The sequence below is a fragment of the Sus scrofa genome, chromosome 3, assembly GCF_054392235.1.
Source record: "Sus scrofa isolate SSC_HxYL_T2T_F1_AM1 chromosome 3, Sscrofa_HxYL_maternal_Yorkshire_Landrace_v2.0, whole genome shotgun sequence".
In the NCBI taxonomy this organism is placed as follows: Eukaryota; Metazoa; Chordata; class Mammalia; order Artiodactyla; family Suidae; genus Sus; species Sus scrofa.
Genome location: NC_139385.1, coordinates 83,485,270 through 83,509,676, shown reverse-complemented (window position 1 = coordinate 83,509,676; position 24,407 = coordinate 83,485,270). Strand labels below are relative to the sequence as shown.

The following is a 24,407-nucleotide window of genomic DNA, read 5'->3' as shown; positions in this document are numbered from 1 at the left end:
TGTGGGAAACTCTATCCATCCACCCAACATCAAACTTGAAAACCAAGGATATACAAGCATCTTAGTTTGGCTTATTAATTACTTATAGACTTGTCTTCCATGAATTAATTTAAAACATTTTAAAAATCATTCTGGGAGTTCCCGTCGTGGTGCAGTGGTTAACGAATCCGACTAGGAACCATGAGGCTGCGGGTTCGGTCCCTGCCCTTGCTCAGTGGGTTAACGGTCCGGCGTTGCCGTGAGCTGTGGTGTAGGTTGCAGACGTGGCTCGGATCCCGCGCTTCTGTGGCCCTGGTGTAGGCCGGTGGCTACAGCTCCGATTCAACCCCTAGCCTGGGAACCTCCATATGCCGCGGGAGCGGCCCAAGAAATAGCAACAACAACAACAAAAGACAGAAGACAAAAAAAAAAAAAAAAAAAAAATCATTTTGTTTTTAACCTATGTCTTAATATTGGTTTACTAACCTTTCCAGAAATGGCTCTTAGATAATTCTTCTCTGTGGTCTTTTCAGAGGTCTGTGAAGTCATTCCTTTTCTGACTACATGTCTCTGTGAAACTGGATATTTCTTTAAAGATTTCAGCCAAAATATATCCAGCAGATTGGATGCAGAAGCAGATATGAGAATTCAGATGTCTTCTTTTAAGCCCAGAATTAAAGTGTTTGGGGAAATATAAAGTGATGCTACTCATCGAGCTAATTTTTGTTTGAAATTACAATTACAGCAGTTGCTTTTCATAAAAATATTTATGTTAATATAGGAGTTTATTATTAAATGAATTAATTTTTAAAATTCTATTTTAATTTCTTTTTTTTTTTTTTTTTTTTTTTTGTCTTTTGTCTTTTTTGTTGTTGTTGTTGCTATTTCTTGGGCCGCTCCGGCGGCATATGGAGGTTCCCAGGCTAGGGGTTGAATCGGAGCTGTAGCCACCGGCCTACACCAGGGCCACAGAAGCGCGGGATCCGAGCCACGTCTGCAACCTACACCACAGCTCACGGCAACGCCGGACCGTTAACCCACTGAGCAAGGGCAGGGACCGAACCCGCAGCCTCATGGTTCCTAGTCGGATTCGTTAACCACTGCGCCACGACGGGAACTCCTATATGTACATTTTTTTAATATTATTTTTTATCATTGTCTATCCCAGGAGATTGAATATACTTCCCTGTTGCTATACAACAGGACCTTGTTTATCCATTCTGAATGTAATAGTTTGTACCTACTAACCCCAAACTCCCCATTCATCCCACTCCCTGTCTCTTCCACGTTGGCAACCACAAATCTGTTCTCTATGTCTGTAAGTCTGTTTCTGATTTGTAGATAGGTTCATTTGTGCCATATTTTAGATTCCACATGTAAGGGATATCATATGATACTTTCTCTTTTTGACTTATTTTACTTAGTATAATGAATTCTAGTTGCATCCATGTTACTGCAAATGGCATTATTTCATTCTTTTTAGTTGCTGAGTAGTATTCCATTGTATATGTGTACTACATCTTGGATTCTTCTTTTTTTTTTTTTTTTAAATGATGCGATGAGATATTTCCTACCTTAAGTTCTTTTTAAATGAAGTATTTATGTCCTTATTACTAGATAGAAAAAAAGCATTAGAAGATGAACTACAACGATCTGGGCATGGGTCAGAATCCATCAAACTGAAGCATCTTGAAGCAGTTGATAAAGGACACTCACCAGCACAAAAACTTAAAACTGGCAGTGGATCAAAGCCATCAGTTAAATCTATAAGCTCTACAAAGAGTGATTCAAATATAGGAGGACATTGTACTCGTTACAAATCAAAGAATCTTGAAGATGACACCTCACCAGAAAATAAACAGGTGTCTGATAAAACTGTTTGTCTGCAACGTAAGGTCAGTACTTATTTGTTAGTGAAAGTGTATGCATACATTTATTAATGTGACAAAGAGAAAGCAAAGTTCTTCATTTTCAATTTTCATACTTCACAAAGTTTTAAATCATGACTTGTTAAATTATGTTGATGTGGAATGTTTTTATTGGTTTCTCTTCTGACTATAATAGACGTGCAAGTAATTAAAATCTTGTAACTTACAAATCCTAGAGGTTTGGCATTTGATATATCAAAAGTGAGAATATTTTGACGGTTTGGTGTTTTTGGCTAGAAACAAGCAGATCCTTGTGATGAGTTTTGCTTACTGATTGGGAAGTTGATGTAACCAGTAGCATTGATGAGTTTTTATAATCTGTTAGTAAGCTATAAGAGTGAGTCTCTAATGAGAATTGGTCATTTTTTATCTGTTTTATACTTTTTGTGGTACAGTTCAGAAGTCAAATAGGTCATTGTACAGTGTAGAGTACTAGTCTGTTTTTTGGGAACTGACTTATTGGTGTATTTTGATGGTATTCTTTTATTTCATATGTTAATATTATAGCAAATATATAAAGCATCCTTAGACTATCAAAGTAACTCCTGATAGGCCAGACTTTCAAATGCTTAATACTTTATAATATTAAGAAGGATTAAGTATCATTGCTCTTTTTTTTTTTTTTTTTGTCGTTTTGAAGGCTATCCCCGCAGCATATGGAAGTTCCCAGGCCAGGGGCTGAATCCGAGCTGTAGTTGCTAGCCTACACCACAGCCACAGCAATGCCGCATCCAGGCCATGCCTGAGACCTATACCACAGCTCATGGCAGTGCCAGATCCTTAACCCACTGAGTAAGGCCAGAGATTGAACCTGCATCCTCATGGTTACTAGTCGAGTTCGTTACCACTGAGCCACAGTGGGAACTCTTTAAGTATATATTGCTCTTATCACGTCTTTTCTTCTTTCTTCTTTCTTTTTTTTCTTTTGTCTTTTGTCTTTTGTCTTTTGTCTTTTGTCTTTTTAGGGCAGCACCCACAGCATATGGAAGTTCCCTGGCTAGGGGTTGAAGCTACAGCTGCCGGCCTACACCACAGCCACAGCAATGCTGGGTCCTTAACCCACTGAGCGAGGCCAGGGATCAAACCTTCAACCTCATGGTTCCTAGTTGGATTTGTTTCCGCTGTGCCACTATAGGAACTCCACCATGTCATAATTTTCAACTACAGTTCCCTGCCTCCAAAGAGCTTATATTTAGGATAAACTTAAAATAATCGTCCTGCAATTGTACGATTTTGAAGAGCATTAGAAGAAATGTAGGGTATAGAGAATTAATTTTGAAGTGTCTGGATTATTTTGTAACATTCTTTCATTCTGTTTGAGGGCTTCTAGATGGTAGCAATAGAACTCTTTAGAAGTTGTTTTTGAGTCAATTCTTAACATGAGTGGTAAATTTGATACTAAAATATATTCAAATTGTATATAGTATATGTGAATCTTTAAAAATATAATGCTTATACTAGGTATCATTTTTAGTAATGAGAACACAGAGCAAGCAAAGATGTCATTTCAGCTTCACTAGTGATATGCTATGCTGATTCATATAGAAAAATACCGTTTGATAGTTTTGGGCCATTTCACAGGTTTTGTTTGTTACTTAATGCATCTAAACAGAAAAGAGCATCTGTGATTGGTTACTTAGAACTCTGCTGTTGGGTTTAAGTGGTAAAATATAAAACATATTTCTTACCACTTTAGCATTTAACATTTTTTTCACATTGTGCTAAAATATTTAGAAAAGACTCTTTAAAGGATTGAGATTAATGGTAGAAAAAAATTATGTTGGGGATTATTATTACTGTACTTTGTCACTTAATTTGGCTGAATTTCCTTTCATCCCAAAAATAGCTTCGGAAGGATCAGTCATCGCCTTATGGTTCTGTTCTTCTTATATCTGAATTACCAGAGGATGGCTGTACTGAGGAAGAGATTAGAAAAATATTTCAGCCATTTGGGAAAGTTAATGATGTCCTGATTGTTCCATATAGAAAGGAGGTGAGTCATTTAGTCTTTTCTAAAAATTCATACAAAGTCATTATTTTATAAAGACTTGTTGTTGGGTCTTTTAGCTTTTTCTACATATGTAATTGTTAATTGAAAGTTATGTAAATATTTGGATTTAAACGAACAAGGTCCCCACAATACTGCTTTATATCTTTAAGAATTGCTAAATTCTAAAAGCACACTGTTTTTTAGAAGAGCATACTTTTTCTGTTAAGGGTTAGATAATATTTTGGGTTTTGTGTGTCATAGGATTTCAACTACTCTAGTGCAAATGCAATCATAGATAATATATAAATGAGTGAACATATCTGTGTTAAAAAAGGAAAATATTTTCAAAAGCAGGTGGCAGGGCTATTTTGCCATCCATTGCTTTATTAGCATACCAGTAAGGTTATATTAAAAAAATATTTTTTACATATAAGTTATATTTCTATAACTCACATAATAAGATTCACCAAAACTACAAACCCTAGACTAAGCAGAACATCAAATTATTAGATAAGACAAGTGAACAAGGGAACATAGTTGGTATTGTTTTCTTTGCTCCAAGAAGCCTTAAAAAATGTCAGACTGAAAGCAGCTAGACCAGATCCTGCCTTCTCTCTGATTGTTCAGTGAGTCCTCCCTTCCAGTTTCTTATTATTCCACGATCCAGCTGGGAACCCCTGCTTTTCCTTTTGGTAATGTTACAGAAATTCTATAAGGTTAAATGTCCATTTCATGTGTGAAAAAAAATCCTAAAGATCAAATCATACTTTAGCGATACAGAAAGAAGTAAAAGCAACCAAGACTTGGGATAATTTCATAGTTTCCTGTTCCACAAAGAAGTATTAAGTCATACAGAGACTTTTAAGCTAGATTTTTGACTAAAAATGGAATACATTTCATTTTAGGCATACTTAGAAATGGAATTTAAAGAGGCAATTACTGCAGTCATGAAGTACATTGAAACAACCCCTCTTCTGATAAAGGGGAAAAGTGTGAAAGTATGTGTTCCAGGAAAGAAGAAATCACAGGTAAACTGGATTTACATTTTATGTGATTCATTGTTGATGAGTTTATTTTTTTTAAAGTATGACCCCTACAGAAAAATGCATAAAACATAAATATTTATTTCACAGATTGTGTATAAATTCAAATACACCGAACTTAGTAACTTCTTTATATATACATACATATCACATTATAAACACTATTAAATGGTAAGCAGTAGACTAAGAGAAATTAGTCAACAGAATTAGCAGACACGTGTGAAATCTCTACCTAGGTCACAAACTATAACATTGACAACATCTTGGAAGCCCCTTGCATGTTTCGTCCAAAAATCTTAGACCCTCCCTTCTGCCCCAGAGTAACCCCAGCTTGGTTTCTAAAGCCATAATTAAATTTTGTCTGTTTTGAGCTTTATACAATCAGAATCATAGAGTATATATTCTTTTGGGACTTTTGCTTCCAAAAGCAGTCAGTGTTGATGAGTTTTTAGTCTTTGTAGATCATTTTCTATGATTTAGTTTATATATCCCTAGATGATGTCTATGGAAGTACTTAAAAATACCCAGTAAGTTTTGCTTTGTGTGTTCTTTTTATTTTCCTACTTGCTGAAGAATGCCTGCTTTGCAGCACACTTTGTGTGTGTGTGTGTGTGTGTGTGTGTGTGTGTTTTGTCCTTTTAGGGCTGCACCCACGGCATATGGAGGTTTCCAGGCTAGGGGTCTAATTAGAGCTTCAGCCGCCGGCCTACGCCAGAGCCAAAGCAATGCCAGATCCTCCAAAGCGACACCAGATCCGAGCCATCTGTGACCTACTCCACAGTTGATGCAATGCCAGATCCTTAACCCACTGAGCGAAGCCAGGGATCCGAACCCTCATCCTCATGGTTCCTAGTCGGATTCGTTTCCACTGTGCCACGACGGGAACTCCCATCAGCACACATTTTTTTGATCAATAATTTGATTTGGAGACCCAGCCATTTTAGTACATAAAGATTTTCCTCATTCTTTTAAAGTTGTATGTATTATTTGTATGAATGTACCAGTTATTTTACCAGTTCCTTATGGATTGATATTCACATTATTTCTAATTTTTCGTTACTCTAAACAAGACTTTAGTTAACTTTCTTGTATATGCACTTATGATAATGTGTTTTTTTGGGTTTTGTTTGTTTGTTTGTTTTGTCTTTTTAGGGCTGCACCCACAACGCATTGGAAGTTCCTAGGCTAGGGGTTGAATTGGCGCTATGGCTGCCGGCCTATGCCACAGCCATAGCAATGAGGGATCCAAACTGCGTCTGGGACCTCCACCACAGCTCATGGTGATGCTGGATCCCTGACCCACTGAGTGAGGCCAGGGATCAAACCCGCATCCCCATGGATACTGGTTGAATTTGTTTCCACTGTGCCACAGTGGGAACTCCCCAGTTATTTGCCTTTAAAAATTTTTTTTTCTTCTGATGGAGTTCCCATTGTGGCTCATTGGGTTGAGAACCTGACATAGTGTCCATGAGGATGCATGTTCAAGCACTCGTTTTGCTCAGTAGGTTAAGGATCCAGCGATGCCACAAGCTGAGGCATAGACTACAGTCTTGGCTTAGATTTGGTGTGGCTGTGGTGTAGGTGGGCAGCTGCAGCTCCATTTTGACCCCTAGCCTGGGAACTTCCAAATGCCACAGGTGTGGCCATAAAAAGAAAAAAAAATTTTTTTTCATTTGAAGGTGTTCATTATCCTAGATTCTAATTTTGTGTTATGCGTGGGAAGTATTTTAGTCTGTTGCTTGTATGTATACATATATAAAAGTTTTAATTTCAGTATGCTCAAGTTTATTTTTTTTTCCCCTCTTAATGGCTTTAGCTTTTTTTTTTGTCTTCTTTTAGAAGGTCTTTATTATACCAATGCCAAAAAGATATGCTTCCATTATTTTTTAAATCTGTTGTGGTAGATGGTATAATATGAATTGAATGGGATCAATACTGTTTCCAAAGTGGGTAACCAATTAACCCAACACCATTTATGCCTAGTTTGTCTGTCCTTATTGATTCGAAAAGCTGTCTTTATATGTGTAAGTTATCTTATGAAAAATAGATCTGTTTCAGTCTGGTTTTATATAAATACTATGTGGTTTCAATTATTATAACAAAAATTTTATACTTTATAATATTTGCCTATTTTTCTAATAGACTCCTTTTTCTTTGTTCTTTAAATTTATTTTGGTTTATCTTAAACATTGACTCCTACATACTAGTTTTAGAATCAGTTTAAATTCTCTGAAAAATCTTTTTTTTTTTTTTTTTTTTTAAAGGGTCACAGGTGCAGCATATGGAAGTTCCCAGGCTAGGAGTTGAATCGGAGCTACAGTTTTCAGCCTGTGCCAGATCTGAGCTGTATCTATGACCTGCACCACAGCTCATAGCAATGCTGGATCCTTAACCTGCTGAATAAGGTCAGGGATCGAACCTGTATCCTCATGGATATCAGTAAGGTTCATTTCTGCTGAACCACAACGGGAACTCCTTCTCTGAAAAATCTTAATGGAGTTTGATTCTGCATTGAATTTGTATTGATGTCTTTAAAAAGTTTTTCTATCCGAAAACATGCCTTATTTCTCCATTTAGATTTCATTTAGTGTTCCTCAGCAAGTTTCCTCAGCAAGTTTTATGTTTTTTACCCATAAAATTCTTTTGTGATGTTTTCTTGATGTACAATTTGGAGTATTAAGTTTCTGTCTTATTTATATTTATTTTTATATATCATAAATATTATTGCAGTTTCCAGTCTCTTATGTTTTCTGGTTAGTTTCTTCGAGTAACCTATCATTCTTGTTTACTAACACCTGCCATGTATGTACCTGCCCTGTTGTCCTCATCTGAATAGTGAAGTATAAGTTGACCCTAGTTATTACAAATTTAGAACTTCTTTCATTTTCAACTGAAGAAAACTTTGTCAGTAATTTATTAAACAAATAAGAGGTTATTTATTTCATAACAGGAAATCTGCAGGTACGTGATCCATGGTTGGCGCATCAGCTCTGTTGTACCTTCAGGAATGAGTCTTTTTTTGTTTTTCTTTTCTACTGTCTTTAGCATGTACTTTTCATCCTCGGTTGTAGGAGAAGGAAAGGAATCAAAATCAAGAGCAGACTGGATTCCCCCCCCACCCCCAAAGAAATTCCTCAGCAACTTTTATCTACATTTGATTTACCAGTACTGTGAGACATAGCCACTAGTACTTGCAGAGGAATATAAGAGGAAGCAAGAATTGAATGCATGATTTAAGAATTTAAACTTTATCTTATAGACAGTTAAATGTTAAGGTTTTCAGCAAAGGTGTGACATAATGAAATGGTTGAATTAGAAAGATTCATCAGGAAGTGATCTGCAGAATGAATTAGTTGGGCAAATGACTCTGAAGGCAAAGAAAACTTAGATTGATTAAATGAGAGAACAGAAGGTATAGTTAGAAGGCTCACCTAGCCAGCCAGACTGTTACAATAATAATAACAGTTTGGTATAGATCAGTTACCTTTTAGAATAGAAAGGAGAAATAGCTTAAATAGCTTATACCAGTTATTTATTTATTTATTTATTGTCTTTTTGCCTTTTCTAGGGCCGCTTCCCGCGGCATATGGAGGGTCCCAGGCTAGGGGTCCAATCGGAGCTGCAGCCACCGGCCTATGCCAGAGCCCACAGCAACGAGGGATCTGAGCCGCGTCTGCGACCTACACCACAGCTCATGGCAATGCCGGATCCTTCACCCACTGAGCAAGGCCAGGGATCAAACCTGAAACCTCCTGGTTCCTAGTTGGATTCGTTAACCACTGAGCCACGATGGGAACTCCACCAGTGATTCCTAAACAAGATCTGGCTAATCATTAAATTTGGAGAATTGAGGAGATCAGTCTTCTTTAATTCTAAAAAGTTTAATCTGGAAAAATGGGTGAGTCCGGATACAAGTAGGGTACTAGAGTATTCCACACAGATTAAAATAATTCTCTTGGATGACTTCTTGGAAATATTGGTAAGGCAGCAACCTAAGTTGAATAGCCCAATCGTATTTACTACTTTTTCATAGTAATGAATGGGGTAAGTATCAGCACTGGAATCTAGAAAACATGCCATCTACTTGTCAGAAACATTGGTGTTCGTCAATAAAATATGTTTTGGATGGTGCTGAATTGAATCAGTCTTAGAAAGGATAACTTATGACTTCTCTGTTGTGATGTTGCAACATTCCTCAGTATTGACTGGAGAGGACCCCCAGTAGAACTCTGATTATGGCTTCTTCAGATTAGAAATTTATGGGACAATCTTTTTGGCCTGTTATCACAGGGAGAGACATCAAGTTTTCCTATCAGAGCAAGGATAAAATTGGCTTGAAACTCAGTCTAGGAACATGAAGGCAGTGAAAGAGCTTTCTTGGCCCACATCTCATCTTTGGCATGAATAGTCCAAACCATGACAAAATTTTTCTCCCCGCATTTGATATTTCATGTTAGGACTGTCTTTTACTCTGGCTCTAATTCATAGAGCATTCTCATTATTTAGCTACTTCTCGGAATCAATAATGAAATGTTGGAGAAAAGGTTAAAATTTCCCACATTCCTTATTTAAGCCTGAAGGGTGTGCACAACTCTGACAAACTTAGTAACCTTGTCCTTAATTGTAAGCCAACATAGACCTCGGTCCTTAACAGTGATTCTTAACGTTTTTTGAGCTACTCTTTTCACTACCACTACCTGTAATCTGCTGAAAGCAAGCATTCTTTTCCAGAGAAATGGACACATGTTTATACTCACAAAATTTTCCTTAAAGGTACATGAGCCCTTGATACAGGAAAAAAAGTATAATCAGATTTTTTAAAAAAAAGAACGCTTTTTTTCAACTATAAAATAATGATATAGCTTAGCTCAACCCTTTGGAAAAACAAAAAGACTTTAAAAATTTGATTTTTTTTTTTAATTTTAGTATAATGTTTTCAGCAAGATTCACAGGGACATTACATCTGAAACCTAGAGCAAGCAGTCAGCTTAGCTTTCAAGAAGACTGCGTAGAGACAAAAACAGTGCTGGGAAGCAGTGAACAGTGGTTTGAGCGTTAAGGACAACCTGATGAATAACAAAGATGTGAAAGAAACGATAACAGTCAATTCAGAAGACTTTAATTTCATTTTAATTCAAAAATGATTTCTTGGAGTTCCCGTCGTGGCGCAGCGGTTAATGAATCCGACTAGGAACCATGAGGTTGCGGGTTCAATCCCTGCCCTTACTCAGTGGGTTAACGACCTGGCGTTGCCGTGAGCTGTGGTGTAGGTTGCAGACGCGGCTCGGATCCCGCATTGCTGTGGCTCTGGTGGTGTAGGCCGGCGGCTACAGCTCCAATTAGACCCCTAGCCTGGGAATCTCCATATGCCGCAGAAGCTGCCCAAGAAATGGCAAAAAGACCCAAAAAAAAAAAAAAAAATGGTTTCTTAAACATCTGTTATGTGTTAGGCATTGTGATACCTGCAGAAGATATAGTGATGAACAAGGCAGATGTTCTTCTATCCTTAGAAATTATAGCCTAGTAGTGAAGGTTTAAAAGTCTAAAATGATGAAGAGGAAGGGCATGGTGGATATGTTGATACATCTAGGGAACCCAATCTGCGTATAGCTGGAATTCCAGAAAGAGGACACCACTTAAAATCAACTGGGAATATTTTAAGTTTCATAGTTATAAAGGTACAAACTATAATGATCCAAGTATAAATGTAAAAAGGAGTTAGTACAGCCTTAGATAAACAAGCAACACATTCTGAAGGCTGAATGGAAGGAAAAGATTGATTTATTGTTATTCAGTATGTGCATTTCAAGTCAGATACTAAGTTGTGTGCTAGGGCAGTATTCTCAGACATATATGGGCTCGGAGAATGTTTCGTCTGTATACCTTTCCTAAAATATTACTGTCAAGATATATATATATATTACTGTCTATATATATATATTACTGTCAAGATATATATATATATTACTGTCTATATATATTACTGTCAAGAAGAGTTAAAGAAATGGAGACGTTATGATATAAAATAGTTGGCAATGAGTAATGAAACTGTTTAAACATAGACTTAAATCCAAACAATTGCATCTTTATAAAATATGTAAATAGTAAAAAAAAAGTTACTTAAAATTAAAAAACAATAATAATTTTGGTCTAAAATATGTCATCAAGGAGGTCCCTGGTGGCATAGCAGGTTAAGGATCTAGTGTTGTGACTGCTGTGGCTTGGGTCATGGCTGTTGCACGGGTTCAGTTCCTGGCCCAGGAACTTCCACAACCTGCAGGTGCAGCCAGAAAAAGAAAAAATTGGCAAGTAAGCCAAGAGGTAAGGGCTTTTAAATTTATACAGAAGAAACTGACAGTTTCAAATTAAAAAAAAAAAAAAAACTCCTTAAGATACCCATTATAGAATAAGAGCAGGAGGATGAATATCTTCCAAACAATTGGGGTAAGGGAGATTGTGGGATAAAATCCATATAGCACAAAAGAAAATTGCATGGATGCCCCAGAAGAACAGAAAACTAACGTAACATGACAGCAATCACTATTAAGTTCAGATCAATTTATATCTACTTCTTGAATGTTCACTAACTGCTAAGCATGATTTTAGGCACTGGAGATAACAATAGTGAAGAGGAGAAAAACCACAAGGAAATTAAAAATACATACATACTATGTCTGTTAGCAATAGGTGCTGAGGAGAAAAAGAACAGAATAGGGAAATGGAAGTTCTCTTGTTGGGGAATGAAGAGCTGTGCAACTTTGAATAAAGTAGTTGGGGAAGGTCTGATTGAAAAGGTGGTATTTGAGCAAAAACCTAAAGGAGGTGAGAGAGTAAACTGTTTCTTGGATTGAGAGCATACCAGAGAGAAGGAACAGCAACTGCAAAAGACTTCTCAGATTTGTACCTCTGTAGTTTGTTTGAGGAGTATAAAGGATGCTTGCTATTGGAAATAGATCAGGATAGGAAGAGGTACATTTGGTGGTTTGGGGGTAGAGAGTGGGTGGAATGTGTAGTGTAAACTCTTTAAGTATTGGATTTTTCTCTCAATGTGATGAAAGGTTTTAGTCTAGGAATGGTAAGATCAATCTGTTTTGTGTGGAATGGAATGGAATGACAGTGGATGAAAAGGCAGAAAAAACAGAAATGGAGACTATTATGAGTCTATTCAGTAATTAAAGCAAAAGATGGTGGTAGATTGGACCAGGGGGATGGCAGTTAGACATCAGAAATGTTATAGCACTATTTGAAATAATGTTTTTGAAAGATAGTGATAAGAAAATGTAGCTAGGAGTTCTCATTATGACTCAGCAGAAACGAATCCCACTAGGAACCATGAGGTGGCGGCTTCGATCCTTGGCCTCACTCGGTGGGTTAAGGATCCAGTGTTGCCCTGAACTGTGGTGTAGGTTGCAAATGTGGCTCGGATCCTGAGTTCCTGTGGCTGTGGCGTAGGCCAGAAGCTATAGCTCTGATTGAGGCTCTGGCCTGGGAACCTCCATATGCCATGGGTGCAGCCCTGAAAAGACAAAAAAAAAGAAAAGGAAAATGTAAATAAGTGACAGGATGATGCAGATAATTGCAGATAAGTGGCAGGATGTAAAATTACACTGTATGATCAGAAATTGAAGGAAGTATTTTTATTCTGCCTATAAATAGGAAAAGGTAATTAGCACTTATAATTACAATAGGAAAATTTTAAATTTTGTGTGTGTTTCTTAAGCTTTTATGTATTTTCTGAATTGCCTTTTATAGTTGGGGAAGAAACTAAAAATTTCAAAATATTTTTCCTTCATAGAACAAAGAGGTGAAGAAAAAGATGTCAGACTCAAAGAAAATATCTACATCTACTTTAAAGTACGTAATTCCATGATTTCCTGTGTGAGAATGAATATGCATACGATTTAGAAGTTTTTAATTTTTACAACTACATTTTTATATTCTATTCTCTTGACTCCAGTTTAAATGGGACATCATTCAAATTGAGTTATTTTAAACTTTTTTAGATTTAAGCTTTGCATCTTTAGAAGTTTTAGATATTAGAAGTTTATTCTTTGCCAAATGTTTTTTTCTTTTAATAGAAAAGATACAGATGCTTCCAAAGCTGTTGAAACTGTGACTTTGGCTTCTGCCAGTAAGTTATTACTTTTAATACTCCTCCAAATGAGTATATCTTGTCAGTGTACTAGAACCTTTAGGAAAACATTATTTATTGTGCTTGTAGAAGGAACTTACATCAGCCCCTGTGTTAAGCTAGTGGTTAATATTTAGTACTGTTTAATTATGAAATTTCTTCTGGAATAACTGTAAGGACTCAATGAGATAATGTATATAAAATGCCTATCATAATTCCATAGTTAATAGCTATAAAGGTTAATTTTGCGATATTTCCCATTTCCTCCTGATTAACTGGTGAGATAAAACATAAAGAAAGGTATGTTAAGATTGCTTATGTGGTCCTTTTTGATTTATTTTAAAAGTCTGTTGAGAACCAAAAAGTAAAAAACACTAAATGGCAATAGATGTTACTACACTCATGTGTTATCTCTTTATGCACAGGAAAACACTTCAGGTTTTTATTATGAATCTAGCTAAATGAATTTTGCATACAATTTTAATAAACTGGGTTATGAAACCCAATTTTTTTTTCTCCGATCATTTAGCAATAGAAATGTTGAGAGGAAGAAATTATTGCCAAAATATATACTCTTGAGTCTAAAGAACAGTGTGATAGTGAAGGACAAGATAGAATAGCTGAAATAAACAAGTGTATTAGGAAAGTTAAATTGTATTTTATATGTTATCTTTTCAAAAGGTAGGTTTATACTGTGTTCTGGATTTCTTATTCAAAGTAGATTAAATAAGTTTTGGGTATTAAAACTAATAATTCAGGTAACTGGAAATTGGGTTAGAATAGCTTATTTTCCCTATTTAGTTGGATAGTGTCCTGAAGTTATGGGAAGTTAGTGGAGGTGACTTTGGGTGGCTTTTGGAAGGCAGTAAATTTTGACTGAAGTTTTAAACGCTTACACATAAACAGATAATATTTAGAGGCAGAAGATTACTTCAGTTAGGGAGGTGGCATAACGAAAGTAACATTAATTGGGGAATCACTTTGTAGAAGGCCTTGAGTCATGCTGGGATGTTTTTGAATTTAACCCCATTAAAAGCATTTCTGAAAATGTGTTGTGTGCAAGACTTATTCTTAGAACATGTTTTGGATCAGATAAAGTTTCGGATATGTATTATACCACTTTCTTCTTTCTTTTTAAAAAATAATCCATAAACATTTACGTTTTTAAAAATTTTTAAAAATTTTAAAAATTGATGTATAGTTGATTTACAATGTTGTTTTAATTTCTGGTGCACAGCAAAGTGATTCATTTATACATGTATACGTTTTTTAAAAAATATTCTTTTCCATTATGGTTTATCATAGGATATTGAATATAGTTCTCTGTGCTAAAATTGGTCTAGCTCTATTCTTCTTTCTCAAGATTGCTTTGGCTATTTGGGGTCTTTTGTGTTCCTATACATATTTAAAATTTTTTTGTTCTAGTTCTGTGAAAAATGCCATTGGTAGTTTGATACAATTGTGTTGAACCTATAGATTGCCTTGTGTAGTAATCATTTTGATAATGTTGGTTCCTCCAGTCCAGGAGCATGATATATCTGTCTGTCTGTTTGTGTTATTTTTTATTTCCTTCATCAGTGTCTTAAGAGTTTTCAAGTTACAGGTCTTTTGCCTCTTTAGATAGGTTTATTCCTGGGTATTTTATTGTCTTTGATGTGATGGTAAATGGGATTATTTCCTTAATTTCTCTTTCTTATCTTTCATTGTAGGTGTATAGGAATGCAAAAGATTTCTGTGTATTAATTTTGTATCCTACAACTTTACCAAGTTCATTGATGAGCTCTAGTAGTTTTCTGGTAATATTTTCAGGATTTTCTTTTCTTTTTTTAAAAAATTACTCAATGAATTTTACATTTATAGGTGTACAATAATCATCACAACCAAATTTTATAGCATTTCCACCCCAAACCCTCAGTGCATCCCCCCACCCCCAGCCTGTCTCATTTGGAAACCATAAGTTTTTCAAAGTCTGTGAGTCAGCATCTGTGCTGCAAAGAAGTTCATTCTGTCCTTTTCTTAGATTCCACATGTCAGTGATAGCCTTTGATGTTGGTGTCTCATTGACTGACTTCACTTAGAATGATAAATTTCTAGGTCCATCCATGTTGCTACAAATGCCTTTATTTTTTTCCTTTTAATGGCTGAGAATATTCCATTGTGTATATGTACCACATCTTGATCCACTCCTCTGTCGATGGACACTTAGGTTGTTTCTATGTCTTGGCCATTGCAAATAGTGCTGCAATGAACATCGGAGTACATGTGTCTTTGCGAGTCCTGGTGTTCTCTGGATAGATGCTCAGGAGTAGGATTGCTGGATCAAATGGTAGTTCTATTTTTAGTTTTCTGAGGAATCTCCATACTGTTTTCCACAGTGGTTGCACCCATTTACAATCTCACCAACAGTGTACTAGGGTTCCTTTTTCTCCACACCCTCTCCAGCTCTTATTGTTTGTAGACGTTTGGATGATGGCCATTCTGGCTGGTGTAAAGTGGCACCTCATAGTGGTTTTGATTTGCATTTCTCTAATGATGAGCCATGTTGAACATCTTTTCATGTGTTTTTTGGCCATCTGTATGTCTTCTTTGGAGAATTGTCTGTTTGGATCTTCTGCCCATTTTTTGATGGGGTTGTTTGTTTTTTTGGTATGGAGCTGCAGGAGGTGTTTATAAATTTTGGAGATGAATCCCTTGTCAGTCGATTCATTTGCAAAGATTTTCTCCCATTCTGTGGGTTGTCTTTTCATTTTGTTTAGGGTTTCCTTTGTTGTGCAGAATTTTTCAAGTTTAATGAAGTCCCATTTGTTAATTTTTGTTTTTATTGTCAATACTCTAAGAGGTGGGTCTGAGAAGATGTTGCTGTCTTTTATGTCACAGAGTGTTTGGCCTATGTTTTCCTCTGAGAATTTTGTAGTGTCTGGTCTTATATGTAGGTCTTTAGTCCATTTTGAGTTTATTTTTGTTTATGGTGGTAGGGAGTGTTCTAGTTTCATTCTTTTCCATGTGGCTGTCCAGTTTTCCCAGCACCACTTATTGAATAGGCTGTCTTTTCTCCATTGTATATCCTTTACTCCTTTGTCATAGATTATTTGGCTGTAGGTGTGTGGGTTTAATTCTGGGCTTTCTATCCTGTTCCACTTATCTCTATTTCTGTCTTTGTGCCAGTACCATACAGTTTTGATGACTACATTTTTGATGATTAGCTTTGTAGTATAGTCTGAAGTCAGAAGCAAATGACAACAAAGATATGACACTCCAAAACCTATGGGATGCAGCAAAAGCAGTTCTAAGAGGAAAGTTTATAGCAATACAAGCCTACCTCAGGAAGCAAGAAAAAGCTCAAATAAACAACCTAACTTTACAGCTAAAGCAACTATAGAGAGAAGAATAGACGAGACCTAAAGTTAGTAGAAGGAAAGAAATCATAAAGATCAGAGTAGAAATCAATGAAATAGAAACGAAGAGAATCATGGAAAAGATTAGTGAAATGAAAAGCTAGTTCTTTGAAAAGATCAACAAAATTGATAAACCTTTAGCCAAACTTATCAAGAAAAAAAGAGAGAGGACTCAAATCAATAAAATTAGAAAATGAAAAAGGAGGAGTAACAACAGACATCACAGAAATACAAAGGATAATAAACTACTATACACAGCTATATGTCAATAAAACAGAAAAACTAGAATAAATGGACAAATTCTTAGAAAAGTACAATCTTCCAAGACTAAACCAAGATGAAATAGAAAAGATGAACGGATCAGTCACAAGTACTGTATTTGAAACTGTGATTTAAAAACTGCTAACAAACAAAAGTCCAGGACCAGATGGCTTCACAGGTGAATTCTATCAAACATTTAGAGAATAGCTAACCCCTATCCTTCTCAAACTCCTCCAAAAATTTGCAGAGGGAGGGACACTCCCAAACTCATTCTGTGAGACCACCATCACCTTGGTACCAAAACCAGACAAAGATAACACATACATAAGAAAACTACAGGCCAGTTTCACTGATGAACATAGATGCAAAAATCCTCAACAAAATACTAGGATTTTCTATGTGTAGTATCATGTCATCTGCAAACAATGACAGTTTTACTTCATCTTTTCCAGTTTCCATTCCTTTTTATGTATTTATTTATTTTTCGCTGATTGTTGTGGCTAGTACTTCCAAAAACTATGTTGAATAAAAAAATAAAAGTGGTAGAAGTGGACATCTTTGTCTTGTTCCTGATCTTAGTGGGAAAGCTTTCAGCTTTTCACCATTGAGAGTGATGTTTGCTGTGGGTTTGTCATGTATGGCCTTCACTATGTTGAGGTAGGGTCCCTCTGTGCCCACTTTATGGACAGATTTTATCAGAAGTGGGTGTTGAATTTTGTCAGAAGCTTTTTCTGCATCTATTGAGATGATCATATGATTTTTATTCTTCAGTTTGTTGATGTGGTGTATCATACTGATTGATTTGTGTCTATTGAAGAATCCTTGTATCCTTGGATAAATCCCACTTGAGCATGGTGTGTGATCCTTTTAATATATTGTCGGATTCAGTTTCCTAATATTTTGTTGGAAGATTTTTACATCTACGTTCGTCAGTGATGTTGGCCAGTAATTTTCTTTTTTTGTGGTGTCTTTGTCTGGTTTAGGTATCTGGGTGCTGATGGCTTCATAGAATGTGCTTGGGAGTATTCCTTCTTCTGTAATTTTTTAGAAGAGTTTCAAAAGGATAGGTCTTAACTCTTCTCTAAATGTTATCATCTTGGACTTTTATTTTTCTTGATGTTTTTTAATCACAGTTTCAATTTCAGAACTTGTAATTGGCTTATTCATACTTTCTATTTCTTCCTGGTTCAGTCTTGGAAGATTGTACCTTCCTAAGAATTTGTCTATTTAAAAGAACACAATTTTAAAATTTCAAGATTTTGGGTTGGTTGGAGTTTACTAGAAGAGTGTGGTCATGTTGATTATAATAAAATTTCCTTGCAGTTTCTTTTCTTTTAACCTGGGTCGGGGTAGGGGGAGAACATTGCTAAATATCAGCTATCAAAGAATACCTATTGGTGATTATTTAGTGGTCGTGTTGCATTGAACGTGGGATACTTAGGAAAATTTTTTGTTAAGTTTAAGGTCTGAATTTTGCAAATGGTCCTTCATAATAAAAGTAATGGGTAGAGGGAGAAGTGCCTTCAAATATAAATGTAGAAAGAAAGAGGGGAGCCTTTAAATAAGACTAAGAAAATGTCATTGAGAAAGATAAGATTGCTTTTTGAGGCCAGTAATGTCAAATTGAAGAGGGGGATAGGAAGTCAGTCAGGGTAGTTTTAAAAGAGAGTTTTGATTATAAGCACAACTCAAAAAAGCATGAAGGAAGCAAAAGCTGTTAGTTTGTCAGAAGGGGAAACTTTAGAACTCTTACCCAGTACAAATTTCTTACTGAGCATCCTGCTATGTGCCCACAATTGGAGGTGCTTTATAAAGTAGTTAGGCTATATCAGGGGACCAAATAGACAGGATCTTTATTTTATTTCTACGTAATAGCTTATACTTTAACTTGTGCCAGAAGACAGAAAACAAAGGAAAGAAACCTGCCATGATTAGACTGTTTATAGTAGGCAGTTTATCTCAAAACCATCCTATGAGTATATTTATTACTGTTCTCATTTATTAAATGAGGAAACAGTTCAGAGATTCAAGAGTTAGGATTCAAACCCCAACTGTATTCTTCCAAAGCTTTTCACCTATTCTAAGGTACCTCTCTGAGAATGAAAGCTTGTTCTGTATCTCCTTTGATTACTCTTATTTTCCTTTAATCCTTTCTGTAGATGTCTGTTTCTCTTCTCAATGTCCTACTTTTCTTGCTGGTTGATTTCATTTTTTCCCATATTTTTAAGGACCAATGACATCTCCTATACATACTTGAACCTCTTCTTTTTTTTTTTTTTTTTTTTTTTTGTTTTGTCTTTTTGCTATTTCTTTGGCCGCTCCCACGGCATATGGAGGTTCCCAGGCTAGGGGTCGAATCGGAGCTGTAGCCACTGGCCTTCGCCAGAGCCATAGCAACGCGGGATCCGAGCCGCGTCTGACCTACACCACAGCTCACGGCAACGCCAGATCCAGATTGTCAAACCCACGGAGCAAGGGCAGGAACCGAATCCGCAACCTCGTGGTTCCTAGTCGGATTCCTTAACCACTGCGCCACATGAACCTCTTCTATCTCCTCCTTTTCTCATATTATCTAACAATCATTACTAGTCATCTGGTTTAGAAACTCATGAGTAACCTTTACCCTGTCTTCTCTCTTACCCAGTTCAAATGTAAATAACATTCTTTCTTTTCTTGTCCAATCAGTGGCTGATTCAAAACAATCCCATATACCACAGGGTGTGGCCCTAAAAAGCAAAAAGCAAAAAACAAACCAAAAAACCCCACTACACAAATACTTTATTTTATTTTATTTACTTATTCATTTTTGCTTTTTAGCACCGCACATGTGGCATATGGAAGTTCCCAGGCTAGGGGTCAAATTGGAGCTGTAGTGGCTGGCCTGTGCCACAGCCACAGCAGTGCAGGATCTAAGCCACATCTGGGACTTAAACCACTCACCGCACCACCCTATTGCTGACCCACTGAGTGAGGCCAGGGATTAAACCTGCATTCTCAAGGGTACAAGTCATATTGTTTCTGCTTCATCACAATGGGAACTCCTACAAATACCTTATAGGCTCTTTATTAATTGCCAAAACCTGAGAACAACCCTAATGTCCTTCAGTGGGTGGTATGTCTAAAGTATGGGATACCAACCACTCAACAATAGAAAGGAATGAATTATTGGCACATGGAACAACTTGGATCGCAGAGGAATTATGCTTATTGAAAAAAAATCAGTCTAAAAAAAGCTTCTACTTACATAACATTCTAGAAATGATAAAATTAAAGAGATAGAGAACTGATTATTGGTTGTCAGAGACTGAGGGAGAGGGAGGGCAGTGGCTCTTTCTAAAATGTGTAGTAGGAAAAATCCTTGTGATAGGACTGTTTTATATCTTGACTGATAGTAATCTACATGTACACAATTTCATAAAACTAAACATACATTGCGTGCATGCAGTCTGGGGAAATTGAAATGTTTGTAAATTGCATCAATGTCAATTTCTTATTTGTAATATAGTGCTTAGTTATATAAGACATTACCATTAGAAAAAACTTCATGAAAGGTTTTTGGGATTTTTTTCCTATTATTTCTTACAACTCCATGTGAATTTATAATAATCACAAAATTATAAGTTAGAGATGTTTTAAAATGCTGTTAAAGCTATCATGATAAAGCTATAGTCTGGTTTCACATCTGAATATTTGATGTAACATTTTAAAATTTTAGCATGTCTGGAAGCACATTAAATAAATAATGTACTATGCCCATCAGAAATAAAAAGATGGTTCAAAATTAGGAAATCTATCAATTCAGTTTACTGTATTAAGTAGAGATAAATGCTGAGAAATTCTTAAAGTAGATGACTACTTCCTTAATACGATAGTGTGCTTGTGTATAGATACTGTTATTTTTATACCATCAAATATACACATATATCAAGTCAAAAGCCAACATATGCTTAAAAGTAAAATAGTAGGAGCATTGCTATTAAGATTGGGACAAACAAGGGATACCAATCATCATTCCTGTGAGTTAACATAAATGTTGTTCTAAAACTAATGGCCATTATCCAGTGCACTGTAGGTCAGGAGGCATTAAAACTGGAAAGAGAGTTCCCATCGTGGCTCAGTGGTTAACGAATCCGACTAGGAACCAGGAGGTTTCGTGTTTGATCCCTGTCCTTGCTCAATGGGTTAAGGATCTGGTGTTGCCGTGAGCTGTGGTGCAGGTCGCAGACGCGGCTCAGATCCCATGCTGCTGTGGCTCTGGTTGTAGGCCAACGGCTACAGCTCCAATTTGACCCTTAGCCTGGGAACCTCTATATGCCATGGGAGTGGCCCTAGAAAAGGCAAAAAGACAAAAAAAAACCCAAAAAACAAAAAACAAACTGGAAAGTATAAAACATTATTATTCGCAAATATATGTGTCTGATGGAAAATCCAGTAGAATCTTTTGAAATGATATTAAATGTAATTAGCCATCTTCTCTAAATTACTATAAAGTTTTAATTGCTTCATTACATAAAAAAGAACCATTTAAGAGTTCCCCTCATGGCTCAGCAATAACGAACCTGCCTAGTATCCATGAGGACATGGGTTCAATCCCTGTCCTCACCAGTGGGTTAAGATCTGGTGTTGCCGTGAGCTGTGGTGTAGGTCACAGACGTGGCTCAGATCTGGCATTGCTGTGGCTGTGCTGTGGGCCAACAGCTGTAGCTCCAGTTCGACCCCTAGCCTGGGAACTTCCATATGCCACAGTGCGGCCCTAAAAAAAAAAAAAATTTAACGTGAGGAGTTCTCATCATGGCTCAGTGGAAACGAATCTGACTCAACACCCATGAGGATGCAGGTTTGATCCCTGACCTCACTTAGTGGGTTAAGGATCCTGTGTTGCTGTGAGCTATAGTGTAGGTCACAGATGTGGCTTGCATCCCACATTGCTGTGGCTGTGGCATAGGCCGATGGCTACAGCTCTTATTCGACCCCTAGCCTGGGAACCACCATATGCTGCAGTTATAGCCCTAATGAGACAAAAATAAAAAAGAAAGGATTTAACATGATATATAGATGGCAATTAAAAGTATGGAAAGAAAATGCGGTGATATTTTTGGTTAGTTTTTAATTTCAGAATGAGAAAGTCCTCCCCTATCAGGAAGACATTGACAAATGAAAAGTATTTTTATATAAGTATTTTGTATAATTTTAAAAAAAATTGTTAAAGTAGGCAGATAACAAAGATATAGAGATGAACTTACACATACGAAAATTGGCACAGCCTCACTTGTAACTTAAGAAACAAAGATTAAATCAAACTAGTTTCCATATCAGGTTGGCGTGTAATAACTTCTTACATACTATGTTTATATAGAAATGGGGAAGCCTCCCTCTTATGTACTATTGATGGCAAATTTAATTGGTACAAATTTTCTGGAGGATAATTTGATGTTAGTTGTTGAAATTTAAATCTATATCCTTTTATCTCCACAAGTCTTGTGTCCAAGAACTTACCTATAGTTACAGTTCCATGGGTGTACAAATATGAGGATATTTCTTTTAGTGTTTTTTTACCAGAATTGTTGCCAGGTTTTTCCTAAATTTAAATGATGTCATTTGTAATGTGTTATTGCTATATATTTCTTGTTATTTTAGCCAAAACTGGACAAGCCAAGACATCTGCAGCCAAAGTGAATAAATCTTCAGGTATGTTTTTTATATCAGGATTCTGGACATACTAGTTAACTTTAAATTACTTTTATCAGTAGTCTTGGATTTCATATGACATAGTGTGTGCTCAGTGTATACAGTCTTTGAAATTTATGGTCATCTAGAAATTTTGAGAAAGGTTTAGGAGATAATGTTCTTTCCTTGGAGTAATTAACAAAATAAAATAATTTAACTAGGATGTTTCTCATGGTGAGTATATTAGAGATATTTCTTTCTTTCTCATTTATTGATGTCTTTCCTGTGTTTACTTTCTTTTGTGAAATAGTCTAGATAACAGACTTACAGCAAATTACATTCTCTTTATAATTTTATGGGCTATCATGGATTTCAAGTAATTATTAGTTCTTTCTCCTTCCCCTAGCATTACCCCCTTGCTTTTTCTTCACATTTCTTCTAAGTGCTGGTTAACTCATGGTTGTCTTTTTTTTTTTTTTTTTTTTTGGTCTTTTTGCCATTTCTTGGGCTGCTCCCGCGGCATGTGGAGGAGGTTCCCAGGCTAGGGGTCTAATTGCAGCTGTAGCCACCGGCCTACGCCGGAGCCACAGCAACGCGGGATCCGAGCCACGACCTACACCACAGCTCACCGCAACACCAGATCGTTAACCCACTGAGCAAGGTCAGGGATTGAAGCCGCAACCTTATGGTTCCTAGTCGGATTCATTAACCACTGAGCCACAACGGGAACTCCCTCATGGTTGACTTTTAAAGTAGATAGAGATTGATGTATTAAACTATCTTCCCTATAATGGGAGGAAGGAAAGGAAGTAGTCTTGAATTAGCAGACACCATTGTTAGTAGTAGACCCACAATTTTCATATAGTAATTTTTTAGAAGCAGTAATCTGTGGGAATCAGGGGAAGCTAGAAAACTTTTTTGAAGATGTGTTTATTTAGCAAACAGTTTGATATTGCTTTAATAGTTAAGTTTATGGGAGTCATTAGGAGAAATTTGGAGGAGCTGGTACTAAAGCAACTAGTTATACCTTAAGTGTGGGAAATTAATTCTAGATTTTTTTTCCCTTAGGTTCTGGTACCCACCTAGAAGTAGTAAAGTGAATTGACTTGTAATAACATAGGATAGTGAAAGAAACACCTGACAGGCCCATTGGGGCTAAGGTTACTGCCGTTTGACAAAGCTTGGGAATGGCTAAGAAGTGACTGGTTTAGTGACAGTCTATAAGGATTAGTATTTGTCTTTTTGACCAAAAATTAAGAACTGTGTTTGGATATAAAGGGTGGATTTATAAACTTTTTCAGTTGTTTTTGTAGGTGTCAATATTTTTATCTGTTTGATAACTTTTCAAAAGCATGGTCATATTCTCCTAGGTATTTAGGGCAGTTGCCACCCTTGTTTATAAACTGGGAAATGGCAGTTCCCATTGTGGCTCAGCAGGTTAGGAACTGACTAGTATCCGTGAAGATGTGGGTTCAATTCCTGGCCTCACTCAGTGGGATAAGTATCCGGCATAGTCTTAAGCTGCCTCCTAGGTCACAAATAAGGCTTGGATCTGGCATTGCTGTGGCTGTGGCTCCAATTTGACCCCTAGTCTGGGAACTTCCATGTGCTGTGGGTGCAGCCTTAAAAAGAAAATAAAGAAATAAAATAGGAAACGTGCACGGAAATCAGTAAATTCTCTAAGATTCACAGCTTAACTTGGAATTCAACTTGGATTTATTGTCTGTCTGATCCTGGGTTTTTTTCCTCATACAACCTTGCTAGTTGTTGGGATCTTAATTTTCAGAGCTAAACCTGCTGTTGCTCCCTGAATGAAAAGGGTTTTGGCATTCTGGCAGTCTTTTTAGTGACACTTAGATAATCACAGTCTTTATAAACAATATCATCTTGGTAGATAAGCAGTAGTAATATCTACGTTATATACAAAGTAGAATCAGAGCAGTTTAAATACAGAGTCTGTTCAGATAGGACCCATTAGGAATGAATTGAAATAATTTTTACGAGGCCTGACCA

The 24,407-nt window shown here is 36.4% G+C and overlaps 1 protein-coding gene across 40 annotated transcripts in view; it reads left to right on the top strand.

Moving 5' to 3' along the window:
* Positions 1-24,407, top strand: part of ZNF638 (zinc finger protein 638) — a 140,625-nt gene that overhangs the window by 87,083 nt on the left and 29,135 nt on the right. For all 40 annotated transcript variants that reach the window (XR_014841717.1, XR_014841708.1, XR_014841715.1 and 37 more), the window contains 6 exons: positions 1,597-1,874; positions 3,754-3,900; positions 4,803-4,925; positions 12,736-12,794; positions 13,019-13,071; positions 22,365-22,415. Coding sequence is in view for 20 of the 40 variants with exons in the window: in XM_085018960.1 (XP_084875086.1) it covers positions 1,597-1,874; positions 3,754-3,900; positions 4,803-4,925; positions 12,736-12,794; positions 13,019-13,071; positions 22,365-22,415 (711 nt within the window). In the remaining 20 variants the exon portion in view is untranslated. The remainder of the gene's footprint in view (positions 1-1,596; positions 1,875-3,753; positions 3,901-4,802; positions 4,926-12,735; positions 12,795-13,018; positions 13,072-22,364; positions 22,416-24,407) is intronic.